This window comes from Hippocampus comes, unplaced genomic scaffold (genome assembly GCF_001891065.2).
Source record: "Hippocampus comes isolate QL1 unplaced genomic scaffold, H_comes_QL1_v1.1 scaffold93, whole genome shotgun sequence".
In the NCBI taxonomy this organism is placed as follows: Eukaryota; Metazoa; Chordata; class Actinopteri; order Syngnathiformes; family Syngnathidae; genus Hippocampus; species Hippocampus comes.
The window spans coordinates 781,950-802,090 of NW_017805481.1; the positions used below are offsets into that span (position 1 = coordinate 781,950).

General features: G+C 43.3%; 2 protein-coding genes across 2 annotated transcripts; both read left to right on the plus strand.

Annotated features, from left to right (window-relative positions):
* The first annotated feature begins 2,130 nt into the window (after positions 1-2,130).
* LOC109519298 (uncharacterized) lies at positions 2,131-19,137 on the plus strand. Its single transcript, XM_019875725.1, has 21 exons — positions 2,131-2,320; positions 3,496-3,765; positions 3,937-4,269; positions 4,494-4,733; positions 4,844-5,107; positions 5,433-5,540; positions 6,715-6,975; positions 7,253-7,411; positions 7,957-8,175; positions 8,434-8,676; positions 9,368-9,567; positions 10,855-10,927; positions 11,876-12,148; positions 12,221-12,547; positions 13,460-13,711; positions 14,029-14,180; positions 14,647-14,800; positions 16,480-16,557; positions 17,349-17,615; positions 18,068-18,400; positions 18,593-19,137. The coding sequence occupies exons 1-21, from the start codon at positions 2,263-2,265 to the stop codon at positions 18,862-18,864; spliced, it is 4,536 nt and encodes a 1,511-aa protein (XP_019731284.1). The 5' UTR covers positions 2,131-2,262; the 3' UTR covers positions 18,865-19,137.
* A 243-nt stretch (positions 19,138-19,380) lies between these two features.
* Positions 19,381-19,824, plus strand: cmc4 (C-x(9)-C motif containing 4 homolog (S. cerevisiae)). Its single transcript, XM_019875809.1, has 2 exons — positions 19,381-19,513; positions 19,599-19,824. The coding sequence occupies exons 1-2, from the start codon at positions 19,456-19,458 to the stop codon at positions 19,733-19,735; spliced, it is 195 nt and encodes a 64-aa protein (XP_019731368.1). The 5' UTR covers positions 19,381-19,455; the 3' UTR covers positions 19,736-19,824.
* The last annotated feature ends 317 nt before the right edge of the window (positions 19,825-20,141 follow it).

The window sequence follows — 20,141 nt, forward strand, 5'->3', positions numbered from 1 at the left end:
CGATTTGTATTTGAGAACTGTTTGTTTTTAAACATTTCGGTCACAGTTTTATTTGACTTTTATGTGCAAGGCATTTGAATTGAAATATTTACAGTACGTCAGGCCAACTGGGTTATCTCAAGTTGGCACACTCACACATTCTGATGTCGGAATTCAGAGGGGGTGCCTATGTACATATTTTTAGCTGATATTTGAGCCATCCTGCTTGTGAAAAGCTGACGAGTCATGAGAAGTGTAAGCTGTGATTTATTGTGCAGTTTGGATAGCATTCGAAGGAAAAGGGAGTCAAAGAAAGACACTTGGATGATTTCCTCTCTCTTGCTCAACAGGCATGCAACAATGTGCGCACACAGAAGGAGCACTGTTGCTACGATCGCATTACACTCGGTCTTGCTTCACTAAGTCGCTCGTGTTCTGGAGATTTTTTTTTTTCGTCAAGAGGGGAGGTAGGGAGCGATATTGGGGAAATGGCAAGAAAAAAGCATCTGGCCACCAAATGCTGACGTCACTAGTCTAAAACATACAAGTGGCTTGAATTCAGGACCGCGCTATCTGACCAAAGGTTCCGCCTTACTCATACGTGGTCTGCACTGTGTTTTGCTTGCAATCATTCGAGTCTGTTCTATTGTTGTGCTTTCACAACCCTTTCCCGAAGAAAAAGTGTGTTCCTTGACAACGCTTTCACAACAAGATTTTGGTGCCCCGCCATGTGCATAAACAGAGAATGTGTCACTTGAATGCGGATTGTTTTTATTAATACTGTTAGTCACGATTTTCAAACAGATTAGTCTTGAATTCTGCCTCGCGACAAGCAACTCTTACTAGGAAATGGAGTCCCTTCTGTTTAACTACGTCGCCGTGCCCACTATGATGTTAATATTAAAAAGTTTTAACATGAATGTCTTCTCAAACAGTCAGTAATTATTCCCGGTATATTGACTGAATTCAACAAGATGGCAACTCTGCCTTTGTTTTAGTTTCATATGCAGAAGCGGGTTGATGGTCAAAGCTCATTAATGTGGACGTTTTCATCATTGAAACCTTTTGCCGTTTAAAGGGCAGGGTGGAGAAAAGGGCACGCAGTGTGATGTGATGGGTTGGGAGTGTTTAAGCAACATGACTGAAACACTTGAACCCAGTGAACAATTTTTGCCACGGCCTCCACTTGTTGCAGATGTTCGACTTTAACTTTTTTTAAAAAAACATTGTTTTCAGAGATAATAATGCTCAGTTTTGATGGACACTGACAGAGCGATAGTGTGATAATCTGTCATTTGTGATCCAACTGGTGTTGGATCTCATCACGTCTCCCCCCCAAAAAATAATCCGAAGTTGTCTACAGGCGATCGACGCCGTTCCCGTTTCTCTATTTGTGTGCTTACTGGAGCGTTTTACACAGGATGGGTGATCTTTTTTTTTTTTTTTTTTTAATGGGGAAAAAATAAACGCCACTATTAATTTCAATGACGAATCAGTAGGGCATAATTAAACAGTTATTTTTTTTTAGCAAAGTAAATTTCAATTGCCACGTAAAATGTTCTAGAATTACAACACTACCCTGTGACGACCCGTATAGCAGATACAATAGTTCCAATGACTACAAGTACCAAGAACAAAAAAGTACCTGGAACTGTCATTTTTCCTTGGTCCAGCAGAGCTCTATTATGTTTATATTTTGTGAGATCCGTTTCTGAATCATTAGAACAGTAAAAATATATCCATGGTCCAAAAAAAAAGGAGGGAGATTTAACAGAAAGCAGACAATAGTCTCAAACAAACTCTACCAAGCCAAAATTATCGCCACGTAGTCACCGCACCAAACAGGGAAACCTGAAATGTATCGCTATATTAATCCTCCACCTATCTGGAAACGCTCATGATTGCTTCATTAATTGATGAAGAACCGTGACCGGATACTTTTGACTTCAAAGTACGTTTACATAGATTAGATTTGACATTTAACGGCTGTGTGTTTGTGACAAGGGTGATTATTTTGATGAGCCAACCTGCACCCTAATGCAGCTGGTGCATCGACTTTGCAAGTGTAACCCGGCCTGACTCTCTCTCTCTCTCTCTCTCTCTCTCTCTCTCTCTCTCGCTCTCTCTCTCTGACACACATATCAAGTGAACACACCTCCTTTTCTTTCTATCGCGCCTTCTCTCTCGTGCTCGACATTTGTGCAAGGCAGGCGAGTGGCACACAAGTGGAGCTGAGCCGGGAAAGGACTCACACAAGGAGGAACTTTGTATTGGCGTCAGAAAATGGGCGAAAGGACGACATTTGTGCGCCTTTTGATGGGGTTTCTGCTCAGCGCCACAGGTATGTTTTAGTCCAGAATGCTCTTGACAAAGGTCCCAAAAATTCCAAATCAATCCGAAATGTATATTATTTCATCTGTGCTAGTGTAACTACTAAGAAGACATGGATACATACATAAAACATACATACATACTTAATCCACACTGGGAACTAAATAATTACTTTGCAAAATTAAAACAACACAGGGCAAAGGCGGCTGACGGAATTACTAATATTTTTAGGAACATAATGTCTGAAAATATATATATATTTTTGGGGTGGGGGGGTGCAGCACGGTGAGCGACTGGTTCGCGCGTCGGGCACACAGTGCGGGGAACTGAATAATTACTTTCCAAAATTAAAACAACACAGGGCAAAGGCGGCTTACGGAATTACTAATATTTTTAGGAACATAATGTCTTAAAATATATATTTATTTGGGGGGGAGTAGGGGGTGCAGCATGGTGAGCGACTGGTTCGCGCGTCGGGCACACAGTGCAGAAGTGCAAGTTTCGATTCTGGCTCTGGCCTTCCTGTTTGGAGTTTCCATGTTGTCCCCAAGCCTGCGTGGGTTTTCTCCGGGTACTCCGGTTTCCTCTCACATTCCAAAAACATGCATGGCAGGCTGATTAAACACTCTAAACTGTCCCGAGGTGTGAGTGTGAGTGTGTATGGTTGTTCGTCTATGTGTGCCCTGCCACTGGCGGGCAACCAGCTCAGGATGAAAGTCACCATTCCAGTGTGAACTGAGGGTCCGGGAATCAGATTAATCTTGATCAGTGCGCAATGTGTTGACAGTACAATACAGAGCTGAGGGGGATATGATGTTAGCGTTTCACTCCCAGGATGGAATTAAAAGGTCGCACGGCCTGAGGGAGGAAGGATTTCCTCAGTATGTCAGTAGAGCAGGGCAGTGACAGCCGCCTGTCACTGAAGGCGCTTCTCTGCCTGGAGATGGTGCTGATAGACAAAAGCGTGTTTACAAAATAGTTTTGTCCTACTTTTCCGAGCATGACTTTGTGCTCAATTTATCGAGTAGACCAAATTTTTGATTGATATTTAGCCCATCAGGCAGGAAAGTCTTGCTCTCTGGTCATCGTCATCCATGCTAACAGTTAGCGTGGACGGTCGCAGTTCTCGAACCCTCCAAGCAACCGATATAAGTGCGGTGAGAATAATCATTTCACTTCACGCAGGTGCCTGCTGCCCCATCGAGTTGAGCCCCCCCAGGGTGGCGGTGCGATACGGAGACCCCGTTTCCATCAACTGCAGCACCTCCGACCACCTGTACAAAGGGATGGGTTGGGAGTCTCCGCTGGGTGGCACGGGCCTGAAGCCTGTGCGCCATTTGACTTGGAGCGTGGACGCACTCACCAGGTGGCACATCTCGCCCGTGTGCTTCCTCAGCCCAGTGCCCAAAAGCGGACGAGACCAATGCTCCAAGAACCCAGACGTGGTCGTTTACAGTGAGTTTTATCGACGAGGGCTGGACAACACTAAGTTTTGAACTCATTTCATCATCACGTTTAGCAATCGGGATTTCAATATCAATCAAAAATAATCCAGCCTTATTCCACACTGGAATGGAACCATTGCGTGACGCTGTCTCATCACTTTTTGTCTTCTTTCTCCTTCAGCATCTCCACAAAATATCTCCATCCAAGCCAACAGATCTGTTGTCAAAGAAGGAGAGCCGGTTGAAGTGACGTGCATCATTAGGAGGATCGCGCCGATTCACCGCGTCATCGTGCGGTGGTACAGCAGCGATACGGTCATCACGGAAAGACGCGCTGAAGGGTCAACTGAAGGACTCGTTGATCTTCTTTTTGGCTACAACTATGAACATTTCAAGTCGTCTTCGGTACGGCAGCAGCAGCTTGTCAAGCTCAAATGCGAGGCGGTTTTGGACCTGCTGCCCGAGGGGCCGCAACTCAGTGCATTTTCACCCGAGTTGGAGCTCACAGTTGAATGTAAGTATACTGCATGTATGAGTATGGTACAAACTGAGACACACCATTTTTCGGACAGCTTGTCCCCTAAGAAGTAATGGAAGTGTAATTTTAATGTTTGTGTACAAATAGTTTGCACGGCATCAAATTTTGGTCTTCTTTTTATGAATTCGTCATGAAAGAGGGTGATGACGGCCCGTTCGTCGCTGCTTGCAGCATTCACCATTTTGCCGTTCCTTTTTCAGATGACATAGAAGACATCGAGCTCACGTGTCCAAGTAACTACACTGCAGTGGAGTACGCTCCTCACAACCTCTCCTGCTCCGTGGAAGGCGGATCTTCCGAATCTTTGATCACCTGGTACAAAGACGGAGAGGAGGTGGAGTTATCGGAGACACTGACGAGATACGACGCCGGGCAGTATGTCGTCGTTGCCACCTTGTCTTCAAGCATGGTCAATGCCACCGTGGATCTCAATGTTGTATGTGAGTCCATCGATTGTCTTGTCTTCAGTTGCCATTGACGATTACTTCCGCCACTCGGTACACTTAAACGCTGTTTGACAAAATTAATAACGGCAAATTGTTGTGATCAGATCCGCCCTCGCAGATAGAGGAGCTGGAAGATATTGAAGTGGAGCTGGGCTCCGAAATATACCTCCAGTGCGCCACCAGAGCCAACCCGCGACCCGAATACTCCTGGAGTGCACCCACTTTTCTGGACGTCACTCAGGTCAATGAAGATGGAGTTTCCCGTCTCCTGATACCCAATGTGGCTTCACACCACACGGGCGTCTACACTTGCTACGCCAGCAACGAAAGAGGAAGTGTCACTAAACAAGTCACAGTGAGTGTAAAAGGTGAGACTCACACACTCCCGAGAAGTCAAGTTTCTTTTTGTCGATGATGTTCGACCGAGATTTGAACCCAGATCTCATGAATATGTGTGTGTGTGTTGCCAGACATGCTAACCACTCTCACGCCATGCTCCTGATTCATTTTATTCTCTTTTTGTCGATGATGTTCGACCGAGATTTGAACCCAGATCTCATGAATATGTGGTGAATGTGTGGCAGACATGCTAACCACTCTCACGCCATGCTGCTTTTCATTTTATTCTGTGTGTGTGTGTGTGTGTGTGTGTGTGTGTGTGTGTGTGTGTGTGTGTGTGTGTGTGAGAGACAGAGTGCGAGCCCAACTGGTTTAGGTGTGCAAAAGGCTCGTGCATCTTGTCGCATCGGATGTGTGACGGAGAAGACCACTGCGGTGATGGGAGCGACGAAATCCAGTGTGGTAACAAAAAATAATTACTTTGTCAGCATCCACACTATGACCATATAATCATTGCATAGGTGGAATTCCGACTACTGAAGTGAAGCCTCAGTCAAGGGTTGACATCCCATCTGCGGCCGAACTATTGTACTGTTGATAGCCTTAAAGGAAATAGAAGTGTTTTGGGTACACTCAGGACTTGTTATTCGTATCCCGACGCCATTTTATATAAGTCCGCCCGGGCTGCAGCGAAATGTTCCATTAGTAACTGCGACGTGATTGCGCATGCGCAGTGTAGCAACTGCGTCCAGGCACTCGGAATAAGGAGAGGGGGGGAAACTAGAGGCAGGACCGCTGTTTCCTCTCCGGCGAGAGGAAGACTGAATAGCCCAGCATGTAGTTTTAGCTTCTTGCTCGGTCGCTCAACTGCCTCCGGGAGAAGCTGAACCACGCACACGGGAGAGAGACGCCGCCCGTTCCGCAGCCACCCTGGCGAGATAACGGAAGCCGGGAGAGAGCCGTTTCGAGTCCGGGGCGAGAAAACAACGAAGTCAAATGGATGATTTAAATTGGCTTCGTTTTATTTCAGTCTTCCTGACTTTGGAGTTGTCACTGTCTAAAACCGGAGCCAAGTCCAGTGAGTAAAAGGATTTCTTTTTATGCGAACGATAAAAATAAGACAGTTTTCTAAAAATAATCTTGCGGTTGTTTGCCTGTTTGGTGTGCAGAGGAGTCAGGCAGAGGAAGACCACGCATACATTTCAAACGCGTCTTTTAGCACAAGAACAAAGAGGCACAGATTGTTTGCGATGAAGAGTTGGAACTGTCTCTTTGTTAAAAACAACACCACCACCTAATATCCCTTCCAAGTGTTGCGTTTGTTTGTGAATTGAGGAATGTGGACTGAGGTGGTGGATGTTGGATTCAATGCCAGCACAAAGACCACAGGAGCAGACTTTCCTTTGGGAGGGTCTTTCCTTCCTGACTGCCTTCCTTTCCTGTTGGACCTTTCTTGATAAACAACTTGTGTTTTACAGGCTTTCAAATGTCAGCACTACAACAGCCGCATGTGTGTCCCGTGTTACCACACATCCCATTGTCGAGCCAAGTTACAGCACCTGTGCACGTTCCATCATCTTTATTGTTACTTCGCTCCGTTTGTGATATTTCGGTTTCTTTCCACTTGACTCTACAGGTGAGCATCATGAATGCCCCATTAGGATACAACCTGAGGCCCTGGTGCTCCAATACATGGGTGAAAGCCAGAATGCCACGTGCATGTTCACGAGCACAAGAAATGCCCGAACCATAGCCTGGGCCGGAGGGCCCGTCTTACACCACAACGAAACAACTTGGACTCCTGACACCCAAACAGACTGGGATCCTTCTCCTCACTGTGCCGTCTTCTTCCAGAATCAAATGATTTGCAAGAAGCCTCTTAACTTCATCCTCTACAGTGTGTATATATTTATTCTTTGAAGTCTAATGCAGTGTTTTCACATTCCTCATATTTGACTTTAAAAACTTACATGTCACACCACCAAACAAATGTCACAGATCTATACACAGGCAGACAAAAGTTGTAATCAGTTGGTCTATTTGTGACTAGTAGCTAAGTAAAATTGGACAATTTCCAGCAGCACACCTGATGAACTCTCCCAACACGGTGATTGGGGACCACTGCTTTAATGTGTATTTATGTCGTTTCGCTTTCTTACAATGACTACAACCAGAAATGCCCGACAGCATCACCATCCGTCCGGTCAACAAGTCGATCTTTTTGGAGGGCAAGCTGTGCCAGCTGCGTTGTGACATCACCAACGTGGCTCCCGCACAAAGCCTCATTGTGCGCTGGTATCACGGCAATCGAACCATTGAGCCATCAGTCAGAGGTAAGGAGCGTTCTTTTAGATCTTTGCCACGACTCGTGCTCTTCTGTGCTGATGTCATTAAAAAAAAAGCCAAAGAGAATCCTGTTGTGCTGCCTTGAAATATGATTTTAATTTTGTTCCGAGACGACAATCATAAATGAAAATTATGTATCTCGAATCATGTTGTCACAGTCCATCAAATATTCAAAATATATCAAAAAAAAATGCTGTGATGTTTTTAATTTAAAAAATCTCAATTTAATGTTATCGTTATAGATATTACTGACATCTCCAATCAAAATAAAAAAGAGCATCTAACGTTCCATTTTAAATTAAATTTCATATTTCATATTAACACAATTGTCAAACTTTCATTGTACTTTTTTTGAACCAATATTTTTAAAACTGTGATATCTTGTCATGTTAAACTTTTGTTGTTTAAATTTGGCCTTTAATTTGAAAAATATCTTCCAACATTTTGACTCGCTCTCGTAAACTTTCAGCTTGTTGTGATGCGTTTTTGTGCAAATCATAAATTTTTTTTCCCCCCCAAAAATGTCTTCCAGAGCCTCTGCGATTGGTCGACTGCCCACAAGATTCGAACACGTCGTGTGAACCGGGCGCCATCAGGACGCCGGTTAACGTGTTTGCCAGCGCCGGCTTCCTCCTCAACCGAACACATCACGAAGCAGCTTTAAGTTGCGAGGCGATTTTGGAGTTGGGACCGCTGGGACCACGGCTGTCACCCACCGTGATTTCACGTGCTGTCAGCTTCAGCGTGCACTGTGAGCGGATCTTTTCATGTCCACATTACAGTTTGCTCCTGCCATATCGCAGATTATGTTTTGTTTTGTGGAACATAGCACAATTTATCAACAGCTGTAAAACAGTGATTTATAGCAGCCATTTTTTATCGTGTTTTACAGCTTCAAACGGCACTACTAAATGTCAAAGAAACAGTCCTTGAGGATTCAATGCTGTCTTAAAAAATATTTTTGGCGTATCATATGTCTTTAAATGATGCGTACTCTTGCCTCGGACAGACAAACCGGTCATCAACACCACCAAGCTCCCGAGAGTCGTCCCGCTGTTCCGAGGTTACCCCGAGGAGCTCGTGTGCGAAGCAGACGGTCAGCCGCCTCCCGTCATCTACTGGTCAAGCGGCGTTGAAAACCCCTCTTGGGAGTCAAGAGACAACATCACCGTTTTTAAAGCAGGCCGCTACACCTGCAAGGCCGTCAATGACGTGGCGTCGGACGTCCACACGGTTGAAGTGGTCCCAAAAGGTAGTACCGCTACTAACGGGAACACAAAAACTCCTCAATGTCATCTTCCGCAACTTTTCTTCAAAGCTTTAAAGCCATGAGTGAAGGAAGAAAGAAAGAAAGAAAAAAAAATTGGTTACAAACTTACCTTCTTGGCTGACACGCTTCCTTCTACACCGAAGCATGACAGCTATCCATTTTTAACAACTAAAATGCATCTCGCCTAAATATATTCAGTCATTATTTTCTTTAAAGAAATGAAATAAAAACATTTTGAGACTTTCAATCTTGAGGTGACACAATGTTGCAAAGACCGAATTTTATGACACTGTCACGGGAAAAATAATGGGGGAAAAAAAACAAACTTGCATGTAAGGAGACAGTTCGAACATCACCGGGCTGACTGTTTTCTTTAAGTGCAAAACATGAATGACACTTATTGTTTGTCTTTGACGCAACTGGCGTCCAGCAAAGAGATATTTTGTCTCTTTTGTAATCATATGATAACAGAGAGAGGCACGAGATGACCTTTTTTTTTTTTTTTTACTGCCTGGAAATGTTTTTTTATGTGCATACAGTGAGAAATGTACCGATGGTTAAAATTGGCACGCCCACACATTGCAATTTATCCATTTATACTCTCTAAAATACGTCATTTCAAAAAACAAAACAGACGATTAATCTTTGCTGTGTTATATTGTTGCTACCGCAGAGGACTACCTGCCCCTCATCGCCGGATTCGTGGCGGCCACGGTGGTGGTCATCTCGGCCATTTTCCTCTTCATCTACTCCATCTATTACAAGAATACCAAGATGCGGCGCTACAGTCTGAAGAACCCCAAACTCAGCGGCCACAACGCCAACGTGGCGCACAACGGCTGGGACTTACAGTTCCCTATGACCAAGCTGTCGTGAACGGATCACGTCACCCCCACCACACACCGACGGACGAGCCGTCTGGGCGACTGACTCACAGTCATGTCTTCTTTCAGATTTGACTCTTTATCAGATACGTTTAAAGACTACGGCTTGTGCTGTCCGTGTCAGTATTTACTACTCTGGTTCACTGGATGGAGACGTTGCAAAGAAGGAGCCCAGGCAAGCTGGCTCTTGAATGTTTAGTAAGCACACAAAAAAATTTAATATAATTATGTAAATGGTTTGGATGCTTGCTTTCCTGCACCCGAACCCTTTGTGGTGCGGTTTGTGTGGGATCGTTTCACAAACTGAGCGTCTTGAGGAAGCGTGAGGTAACTAAGTGGTCTTTGCGGTTTGAACTGAGGAAGTGCACTACTTTTCTAAACCTATCAGTTGCGCTTGCCATGTGAAACATGAAGCGACGTGTGTAGATCACTGAGCCTTTTGTCCTTTTACGGTGCTTTCCTCTTACCCACTGTGCACTTGTACTTCTGTAGCCTTTCTCTCTCTCACTCTCTCTGTGCCTGGTGCAGCTTGGGAAATTCTCTCTGCTTTGTGGTCTGATGATTTTTCAATGAATGCGTGGCCTTAAATGCTATATTGAATATTTGATGTACTGTTAAATCTTTTTGTTTTTCAGAAGTGAACAAAAACCGCATTGTGGATGTAAATGTAGTGTCCCCATATTTGTGAATGTTGCTGTACATATTTATAACAGAGGATTTTTATCATTAAATATGTGACTTTTGAGCAAAGTTGCTTTCTTAACGTGTAGATTCAAAAGTTACTAAAATCACAACGTGTTTTACCTTAGTTTGTCAAGGTCAATATTAATTAGTTATTTGTCAGTGGAGTACAACGAGGACGATAAAAAAATGTGCTTGGCCGTGTCTTCATTGTATTATATAGTCTGAATCCATGTTTTTGTGCCAACATCAATTTGGTTTAGTAGGCGAATACCTTTAAATCATTACCGTGCTGCTTTCAAAGTCCCCCGGAAGAATGCAAAACTGAACGGAACAGGCGAGTTAATTACGTCCATTTCATTGTCGCAACATGTTGACACAATGACGCTGTAAGACGGATTTTTAATCTGTCGAAACATTTGCGCAAACTTTAACAATGACACATTTTGAGGTTTTACTTGCCGATTACTACTGGCGTCTTTATAAGCATTTCTAAGCAAGGCAGGGAACACTTGAACGCAACACTACTACTTTTACTTTCGGTGCTTTTATTTGATTGTGTGACGAGCCATCTTTTGTTTTGTTTGTCATCTAGTGTAAAGAACTACCTATTTTCCCCGCTTTTACGATGATAGTCATCCTATTGAGCTGCTTAATAGTGTATGCAGGTAAGTTGTTTTGATTTCCTGTTCTCTATTTATTCGCCTGTTAGCATTAGCTTAGCGCGTCGTAAATGCCCGTTTGTTTTCTCAACTTTTTGTGAGCTCCGTCTATTTTTGTTTGCGTGCTCACGGATTACCTGTGTTAGGATCAATTCTCCGTCATCTGTTCAATATTTTGTATGCGTTAAAACAGTGGCACTGCATGTTCACCAAGCTTGTGTCGTTTAAACCAGAACACACCCACCTTTAGAGGAATAAATTGGTGTACAGGCACGTACAGTATTTTACATTATAAAATTGTTACGACACACCATGAAACAAAAATGTCAAAGTATATACACTGAACTAATGATCTCGTCTCAATTTGCACTCGTTTACAAACATTTATAAACATATAACGTGTATTTGAAACAACCCCATAGCTTTCACTTCTTTTTAAATCGATCGTCCTTCATGCTGACAATGCAAAAACGCCCGAGTTAACGAATAGCATATGTATCTTAACCATTTAAGCAACGGGTATTTGAACACACTGTGGTCGCGCAACAGTTCTTAAGCACTATGATGATTGAAAGACGCTTGCGTTCTCAGGAAGTACGTTATTAGGAAGATTTTACTTGGCGAGTTCACGAGGCTGTAAGCCGCGATCTTGATATCAAGAAACGACCTGTGTATATCCGCATGTACGTGTGTCATACTGTCCCTAGGTTGCCAGGGCATGCAGTCGTGCAAACCAGAAAGCTGCATGCACTATTGCAACGAGTATAAGCACTATTTTACTTCTGTTCAGATCCTTGAAAAATCTAATTTAGGACAGAAACAGTATTGCAGCTTTGCTATTTCCCACCACTGCTGCCAAGATTTGCAGAAGAGGAGAGAAAAAGTTGAGTTCTTTGTTTGTACAATGCATTTAACCATCCTGCCTGTTTCCATCGTGCATGTGTGTTATTTCAGCAAAGCCTGCAAGCACTTCCTGCCCACTAGAAATAACTCCTAACTTTGTGCTGGTGCCTTTCGGCGGCTCCATCTCAGCTGTATGCAAGTCCTTATCCAGTCAATCGAAGGGAATGGGCTGGGAGTCGCCAGTTGGAGCCAAGGGACTGGTGAAGGGTGTGTCCAACCTCACCTTACAAATAGATTCGTTGCAACGTTGGTACGTGGATCCCATCTGCTTTGTCAATCTCAATGGTTCTCAGTGTACGAAGGATTTACCTGTCACCGTCTACAGTGAGTAGCCTTTTATTTGGAGTTAATAGTTTAACTTTCTTGCGTGCCTTAATTTGTCACTTCTCCTTGCAGAAATGCCGGACAATGTGTCCATATCGTTGGAGAGTCATGTTGGCCCCTTGTCAGAAGAGCAACTCTTTTCCGTGCGGTGTGAAGTCAATCAGATTGCGCCAATACATCACGTCTCTTTGGAATTGCTCAATGGCAATAAAAGAGTGGACAAGATATGGTTCAATGACACTGACGTCAAAGAGCCAGTTTCCAAATTAATTCGCTTCTTACTGTTATCCAAGAGAGAGTATAATGGAGCACAGTTCCACTGTGAGGCAAGGATCGACCTTGGCCCATTGGGGCGCCTTCCAGAGACGTCCTCGGAGCCGCTCGAGCTGATTGTGCATTGTAAGTCTATATCAAGTGAGGAAGCTGAACAACAAGGACAGGGCAGGACAAGAGCATCGTACCATGCAGTACTACTCCCTGTGAGGAAGAAATGTAGCGAGTAGCAAGTTGGACAACAGAAAAGGAGCATTTAGGATGCAGAAGGTAGCCAATAGGATTGGATTGGACAGGATGAAAGCATTTAGGATGACCGTGAGAATGAGATGCAGCAGCAAGTAGCAAATACGAAAGGATGGGAGAGAACATGACAAGAGTATGTACAATATGATGAGGCCAATGGGATAGGAGTGGGCATGACAGGAGTACCTAGAATTCACAAAGTAGTGATGAGTACAGGACAGGAGCATATATGAGATAGGACAGAACAAGATAGCGGCAACTATGACAGGATCGGATAGGACAAGAACACATAGCATGTGGAAAGTTTCAATTAGGAGAGGGCAGAAGCACTTAGGACATGAGTAAATAGGTCAGGACAGGAGCAGTGAGCCAGGCATTGCTATACTGTGTGAGAAAGTGATGCAACTGGTAGCAACTCGGACAGGACAGGACAGACAGGAGCAAAGTATGCAGAATGCACAAACTAGTGAACAGGAATAGACAGGACAGGAGCGAATTGGTTATGGAAAGTAGCAAATAGGACAGGACCGATCTGCACAAGAACACTTAAGACGGAGACAAATTGGACAGGGCGAGACGGGCAGAGCAGTACTACACCCTGATAGGAGAGGACAGGAGGACATTAGATGTGGAAAGTCAAATCAGACAGGAGCAAGTTGGACAGGACTGGAGAAGTGAGCCAAGGAGTACTACACCCTGTCAGGACAGGACGAGATAGGAGCCAATCAGAGCTAACTTGCACGCTGGGAACGGCGATCCACTTTCATTCTAAATGTAATCTTGTATCAACAGACGCGCCGACCTTCAGCCAACCAACAAACGAGACTCTGACGCTCCAAGTTGGCAGCCAAATGAGTTTAGATTGCAGCGCCTCAGGAAACCCACAGCCGGAATACAGCTGGAAGACGCCTTACACGTCTAAAGTGCTGACTGAAACTCAATCTGTTTTCAATTCCTCTTTCAAGCATCCAGGCACCTACGAGTGCACCGCCGCAAACTCTCAGGGAACCATCACCAAGCGCTTCACGGTCACCCAAGCTCCAAGTAAGCTCTGCTCTGCATCTTCACTTGGGCCCGACTGATCGGTCGATATTAGGCTTTTTCAAAATTATAATTTTAGGCCAGAATTTTGGTCGGGCCCTAATCTTTACCTTCCTGTCTGGCTAAACGTTGCGTAATTCTCACCTTGCGATTGCAATTTTAGCCGCCGGGGGACCATTGCTAGGATTTAAATTTCTGTGTTTGTTGTCATCATGCTCATTGGTTGCTGGGTGTCTCTCAGACAGAAACTTTATCGGAGTGCACCGTTGTGTAGTTCGCATTCTTGACGAGACAATAACGAAAACTCCCGTCTCCCGCAGGACCTCGAAGAACCTTGGCATTGGTGCTCGGACTGTTTGTGGGCCTGGCAGTCGTGCTCTGCATCCTGGGATATTTTTTTGTCACTCCCCAAGGGACGTATTCTTGCAAGAAGCAGAGTTATACTCCTGGATCCGCGACGTCAGATCCTATATGAGCCGTGCTTGTTTTTTTTTTCCTTTTTCTACATTTTTACAACTACAATTTTACTATGCAAGTGTGGCTCTGCATGAGCTTTTGTTTGACTGAGCTTTTTGTATTGTGTGTGTGTGTGTGTGTGTGTGTGTGTGTGCGTGCGTGCGTGCGTGCTGCGTAGCCTGGATAGAAATGCCTGTTTTGGGCTAATTTGCCAAAGAGACCAAGTGAAGTCCAATTTTCACTACTCAACCACAACTTCTGTGTTCCAAATTGCACATCCATCCATCTACGAGGTACAACTGTACAGTGTAGCCGCCGTGATTGCACTGTGTGCTCCATAATTTGGGGAATTTTGTGTTTTATTTTCTCTTTGTGTTTGGGGCACCTTTTTATATCATTGTTTGTAAACCTAATTGCATAATTTTCATCGGTTCAAGTTCACTTTTGTGAAGCTTGGTTCGGTTTTGCACTGTAAACACTGACCTGTGAATTTGCTTCTCCCCAGTGTGTTGTCAAGACAATCATCCATTTTGTTGTACTTGACAAGCATTAAATGGGCATCGATAGTGCTTTTAATGTCAAAAATGAAATGTGTTCTTGCATTTGTAAACTTTTGGATGGAACAAACGTTAAAAGGTGAATTAAAAGTTGAATTTTGAGAAACATTCAGAGAACAAAGATTTACTTTTTTTCATCCTTAATGAGTGGTCAGGCACAAGAGAGACACAAATATTTGTAGAAAAGTAATTTCCTTTATTGTTAAATATTTCCGGTAAAAGTACTGATTAGTCCCCGCAATACCTAAAAACGCCGCTAGGTGGTTGAGTTGCTCTGAAAACCTTTAAGACTTCAAAAGGTGAGTAGTTTTACTTGTTCGACTGACAGTTGAAAATAATTTTGCTTTATTTCAATTTAATGATTTTAATAGTGATACAAATCACTTGAATCAGCTTATTTGATTCCTCAATATGTCAATCCGTCACGAACAGTAGTACACTGATTACAGTTTCCTGTTGCCTCCCCATTACGTGTCTGGTGAATTGAAAGTGAGTAATTTTATTTACGTTTCATCATATAACAGTTCATTTGTTCAAATTTTCACACTGTTGTAACCGGCTAATCATGTTAAAATCTTAGTTTTTGAGTTTTTTTTAAATAGGTTACACAAATAGATGCACATTACATGACTTCCGATGGGGAAACTAGAGAATAACAAATAAACAGGAGCATGAGCTCACAGTGCCGCCAAACTTCATCTAAAAAATATCATTACTATTATTATGAGTTTAATGGAAAAAAAAAATTACCCAAGACTGCCAAAACATTTCTTCAGCAAGCCTCCTCCAATTGCACGTCACGACTTTTTTTCCATTGTTGGTCATCTGACTATCGTGAGCAAAACTGTCGACCACAAATGCGAGTTCAACTATTGCCTCACCAAGACTATCGCAAAAACAAAAAAAGCATTAATGTCGAACTTGAACCATGTCACAGACTTATTTTGACTTGTTATTCATATAACAGTTGAAAAAAAATTTTTTGAAGGCATGGGGCCTTTACCACCACTGACCTAATGTATTGTCAATTATGTAAACATTCTCAAGCGCTTGAAATAGTGATTCAACTTACTTGTTTTTGAATTGATTGTGTGCCAGCTTTTACCTTACTTCGGCCCCCTCTTGGCCCCCGCCTGCTGCTCTCATTCACTCACATGGTGCGAGGCCGCCATACTAATTAGAAGGGAATGCAAAGTTAGCCTGACTCCACTTTGCCCACTAGCACCGTTCCAATCCTTTTGTTTTAAGATCTTGAAAGTTCTATTTCACTGAAATGAAGTGATATATTCCTCATTTCGTTTGCTTCCCTCCATCCCCTTCATTCTTGTTCTGTGGCGTTTTCGCAGCTGCACACACACTGTAATGACACCACACAGCATCCAATGGTGTTGCATTTGTGCAGCATTCTGATCACAGTGTGACTCTGGGGTGCAACACAGCAACACCCACAAGCCTCCTGGCAGACACAGAAAGCACGTAGAAGTGAAAATAATAGTCATCATTCAAAATATGACCTCTTACCATTTTGTAAAACTGCATTAACATCATGTCCGAAATATGACAAGAGTCAGTGGGGATCTCCTTCCACCTGTCAAAACCCCCTCTTTCCCTTCGGTACCTCTGCTACACGCACACACACACAAAACACACCACACACACACTGAAGTCAGCTGGGATGAAGGGGGCCCTTGTCTCCACCAAGCATTGTTCCCTGCAGAGTTTGCCAGGCTTGTGTAACTTGGGATTTTTCTTATCCAGGGCTCCTTCACCATCAAGTGAACATGGCCAATGTGGAATCTCTGCGGTGGATTGCAGCACTGTGTATGTTTTGCTCAGGTAGGATGCTATTTTGTCCACTTGTACAACTTGGGGGTTTAGTGGCATGATCGTCAGTGCTCATGATGATTGATGCTAACCGATGTCATTCAAACGGAAGGTTATTAAAAGTGCATTCTGCATCTTTGCAGTTGTGCTGAGTTGACGACGTTTCGTTTTGCAGTATGAATATCAACACAATATAAAATCTCCGTAAAGTGCTTTATATGCTTTCTTATTTGGAATGTTGGAAAATTCCAGTTGACCTAATGTACTTGTTTGTGTGTGTTTTTTTAAACTCTTTTGGCACATTTTGCTAAAACTCGTGATCACTTTTTAAATCCCTCGATGTGGAAACAGCGCCCTCAAGTGGTGTATTTGTTAGACACATTTACATCTACAAGTTTTTCACTTGCTCTTTCAGCTGTTTGTTTATTGAACGGGACAAACAGTGAAACACGCAAAAGTCAAATGATAGCACTCCCGAGGACCATTGAGCAGATGTTCGTTAAGTCAGTGACGGAAGTTATAAAAGAAAAAAAAAAAGAGCCACTTTCACTTTTGCACCTTAGGACATTTATTGACTCCTACAATCGAACACAAAAACAAAAATGTATCCTTGTGTCTTTTACTTTTGTCCTAACTGCACTTCACAACAATCCATTTTATTCAGTTTGATAGCTGTAATCTAGAATAGAATGTTGTTGTTGTTGTTGTTGTTTTTTTTAATGAGAACCATGAAACAAAAAGGTCAAGTTCCCACGAAGCTATTTTGATTTGAGTTGACCAGTTCTTTTTTTTTTTTTTCTCAGTTTCAGGCGACGGCTGCTCCCTAATCCTCAAGCCCGCCAGGGTGGTGGTGGGCTTCGGGGAGCCGGTGTTGGTGAGTTGCGAGGCGACCCGGCCGGTGCGCGTGCTGGGCTGGGAGTCGGCCATCAGCGCCGCGCACACGCAGCAGGGCCCGAGCGTCCAATGGAAGGTGGACAGCCTCATCGACTGGATCGAGGAGCCCATCTGCTATGGGGTGTTCTTCACTGCGCCGCGCCAGTGCGAGGAGAAGCTCAACCTCGTCCTCTATAGTGAGATCACCATTTGACAGCGTGTACTGTTGATCACATCATGTGCACATGACTACAGCGCCCTGTATTTTGTTTGGTAGTATTTTACCATCTTTATTAAATGTGTTTTTACAATATTTGTTTTTAATATTCTCTTTTTGTTGACAAATTATTATTTCGTTAATTTTACATATTTTATTTCATATATATATATATATATATATTACATTTGTTCTAGACTTACAATTAATTTCAATAATTTCATTTCCTGTTTAAACAATATTCTTTTATTTTTTTCATTTCTTATTTTCATAATTGATTTTTAATATATTATAATGAATGATTATATTGTAGTCAGTTTAATGTATTTTAGCATTTGCCATTTTTATGTTTTTTTTTTTATAATCACAGTATCCAAGATATAAATTTTTGTCGTTCAAGATTTTTTAAATTGTATTTATTTTTTTTCACAGAAAACCCAGACAGCGTCACCATCACGGTAGTGAATCACACCGGGCCGATGGTGGCAGGAAAGGAGTACCAGCTCTTGTGTGAGGTCCAGAACGTTGCTCCCGTTCAGTACCTGAACTTGAGGTGGTACAGGGAGCGCATCGAGGTGCATAACCGCTCGTTTGCCGAGCTGACTTCTCCCTCGCCGGTGCAAATCTCCTCCATCTTCGTCATCACGCCCTCCGAGGCCGACGACGGCGCTCGGTACAGCTGCGTGGCTGAGTTGGAACTGGGACCGGAGGGACCTCAACCACCTCTGACTGTCACCTCTAAGCCGCTGAGAGCGTCTGTGCACTGTAAGTTCAAATCCCCTAAAAGCATTGCTTCATACGGCCTGGCATGCAGTTCTTAAAACAAATGCAACCTCAGAGAATGTTCAGTATCATGCTTTTTCCTGCAGGTAACTCAACAATCACTTTGAAGCTTTTTTTTTAAACATTCATTTTATTTTGTCATAACATTTGATATTATTATGTCCTCCAATGTAGTTCCTCCGATGTTCCAAAGTCCCGAGGCAGAAAGCGTGGATGTGTCAGTCGGTGGCGAAACAACGCTGAACTGCACCGCCACAGGGAACCCGACACCCGTCTACAGCTGGCAACCCGAGCCGGAGCCAAAACAGGAAGATGACCAAGGAGCTGTGCTCACTTCCTCCTCGTTGGTGCCTGGAACCTACACCTGCACCGCATCCAACTCGCTAGGGAAGAAGAGCAAGCAGTTCACTGTCAAAGCCAAGAGCAAAGCTAGACAGAAGGTGTGAACCAACCACCAGGGATTTTTACAACACATCCAGTATTTATGCAAAATTTGTCACAATTTTAACATAGATAGCTGTCTAGTGAGGCTTACAGTAGAGTGAACGTATTTCCTCAAATTGTTGCCGATGTCATTAGCTATGACTGATAACCACCGTGTGTCATCATGTATGCCATTACCACAACAGTCGGCAAATATGCAAAGCTGAAGTTCAACATGTGGATTCATCCATCTATTTTCTACACTGTAAGAATAAAGGTGCTAAATTTGTACCTTTCATGGTCCAATGGCTTGTGGTGTACTGTAAACAGAAGAATCAAAATGACGTTTTTGTACCGTAACAAAGGAATCAAATGTGTACAGTATATACAATAGAACATATAAGTGACTTGAACTTTATGTAAATAAATTCATTTTAATAACTCCAGGAAATAAAATGTATTAAATCAAATCCCATGAAGTTATAAACTGCTACGCTGCCATACCATCAATAGTCAACAGATGTCGCTGTGAAAGTTGAGAGAAATTCCATCGGCTCGCTGAGCGTCACGTGATCACAACATTAAATCAAGGCGAAAAACGCTTCCTTTCAGTCATGCCAGCAAAAGACCCTTGCAAAAAACAAGCTTGCGCCATCCAGGCGTGTTTACAAGGTATATCGCGGCTGAAAGACATCTTTATTGACAACATGTTTCCAAACGACTTGTGCACAATGCTAACTTAGTTCCATTCCGGCAGCTAACAAGTACGTGGAGAGCATGTGCGCGGATGTGATCGATGACATGCGACGGTGCTGCCGGATATATGGCGCAAACTCCCTCTGCTGCTCCGGTTTTAAAGATCCCGAACACACAGAGAGGAAACCCAGCACGTAGTTTCCAACGTAGCTTGTGGGACAACAGCTGGAAGCATCAGTGGCTGAAGTATAATTTATTGAATAAATATTTGAAGACATGAAATGGTTGTCACGTGACATTATTCATACGATGACAGTAATTTCAAACAGCAACTCGTTTTTATTTTACAGACGAGACGTGGTGTTTGAGAAGAGCAACACAACTTTCCTGGTGACGTCAGACGCATAACGTGTAGCGGAAACAAAGCTATTATCTTCCTGAGATAAATTATTGTAGTGCAATGATTTAAAATCTTGGCTTGTCTATATTTTTATATGAAAAAAAAACCCACGGGATGACTGTATTGTAAAATACAAATCTCTGAGCGAGAGAGGTTAAACAGTGCGCCATGTGACTTACGACGTAAACCGGAAATGCACCGCAG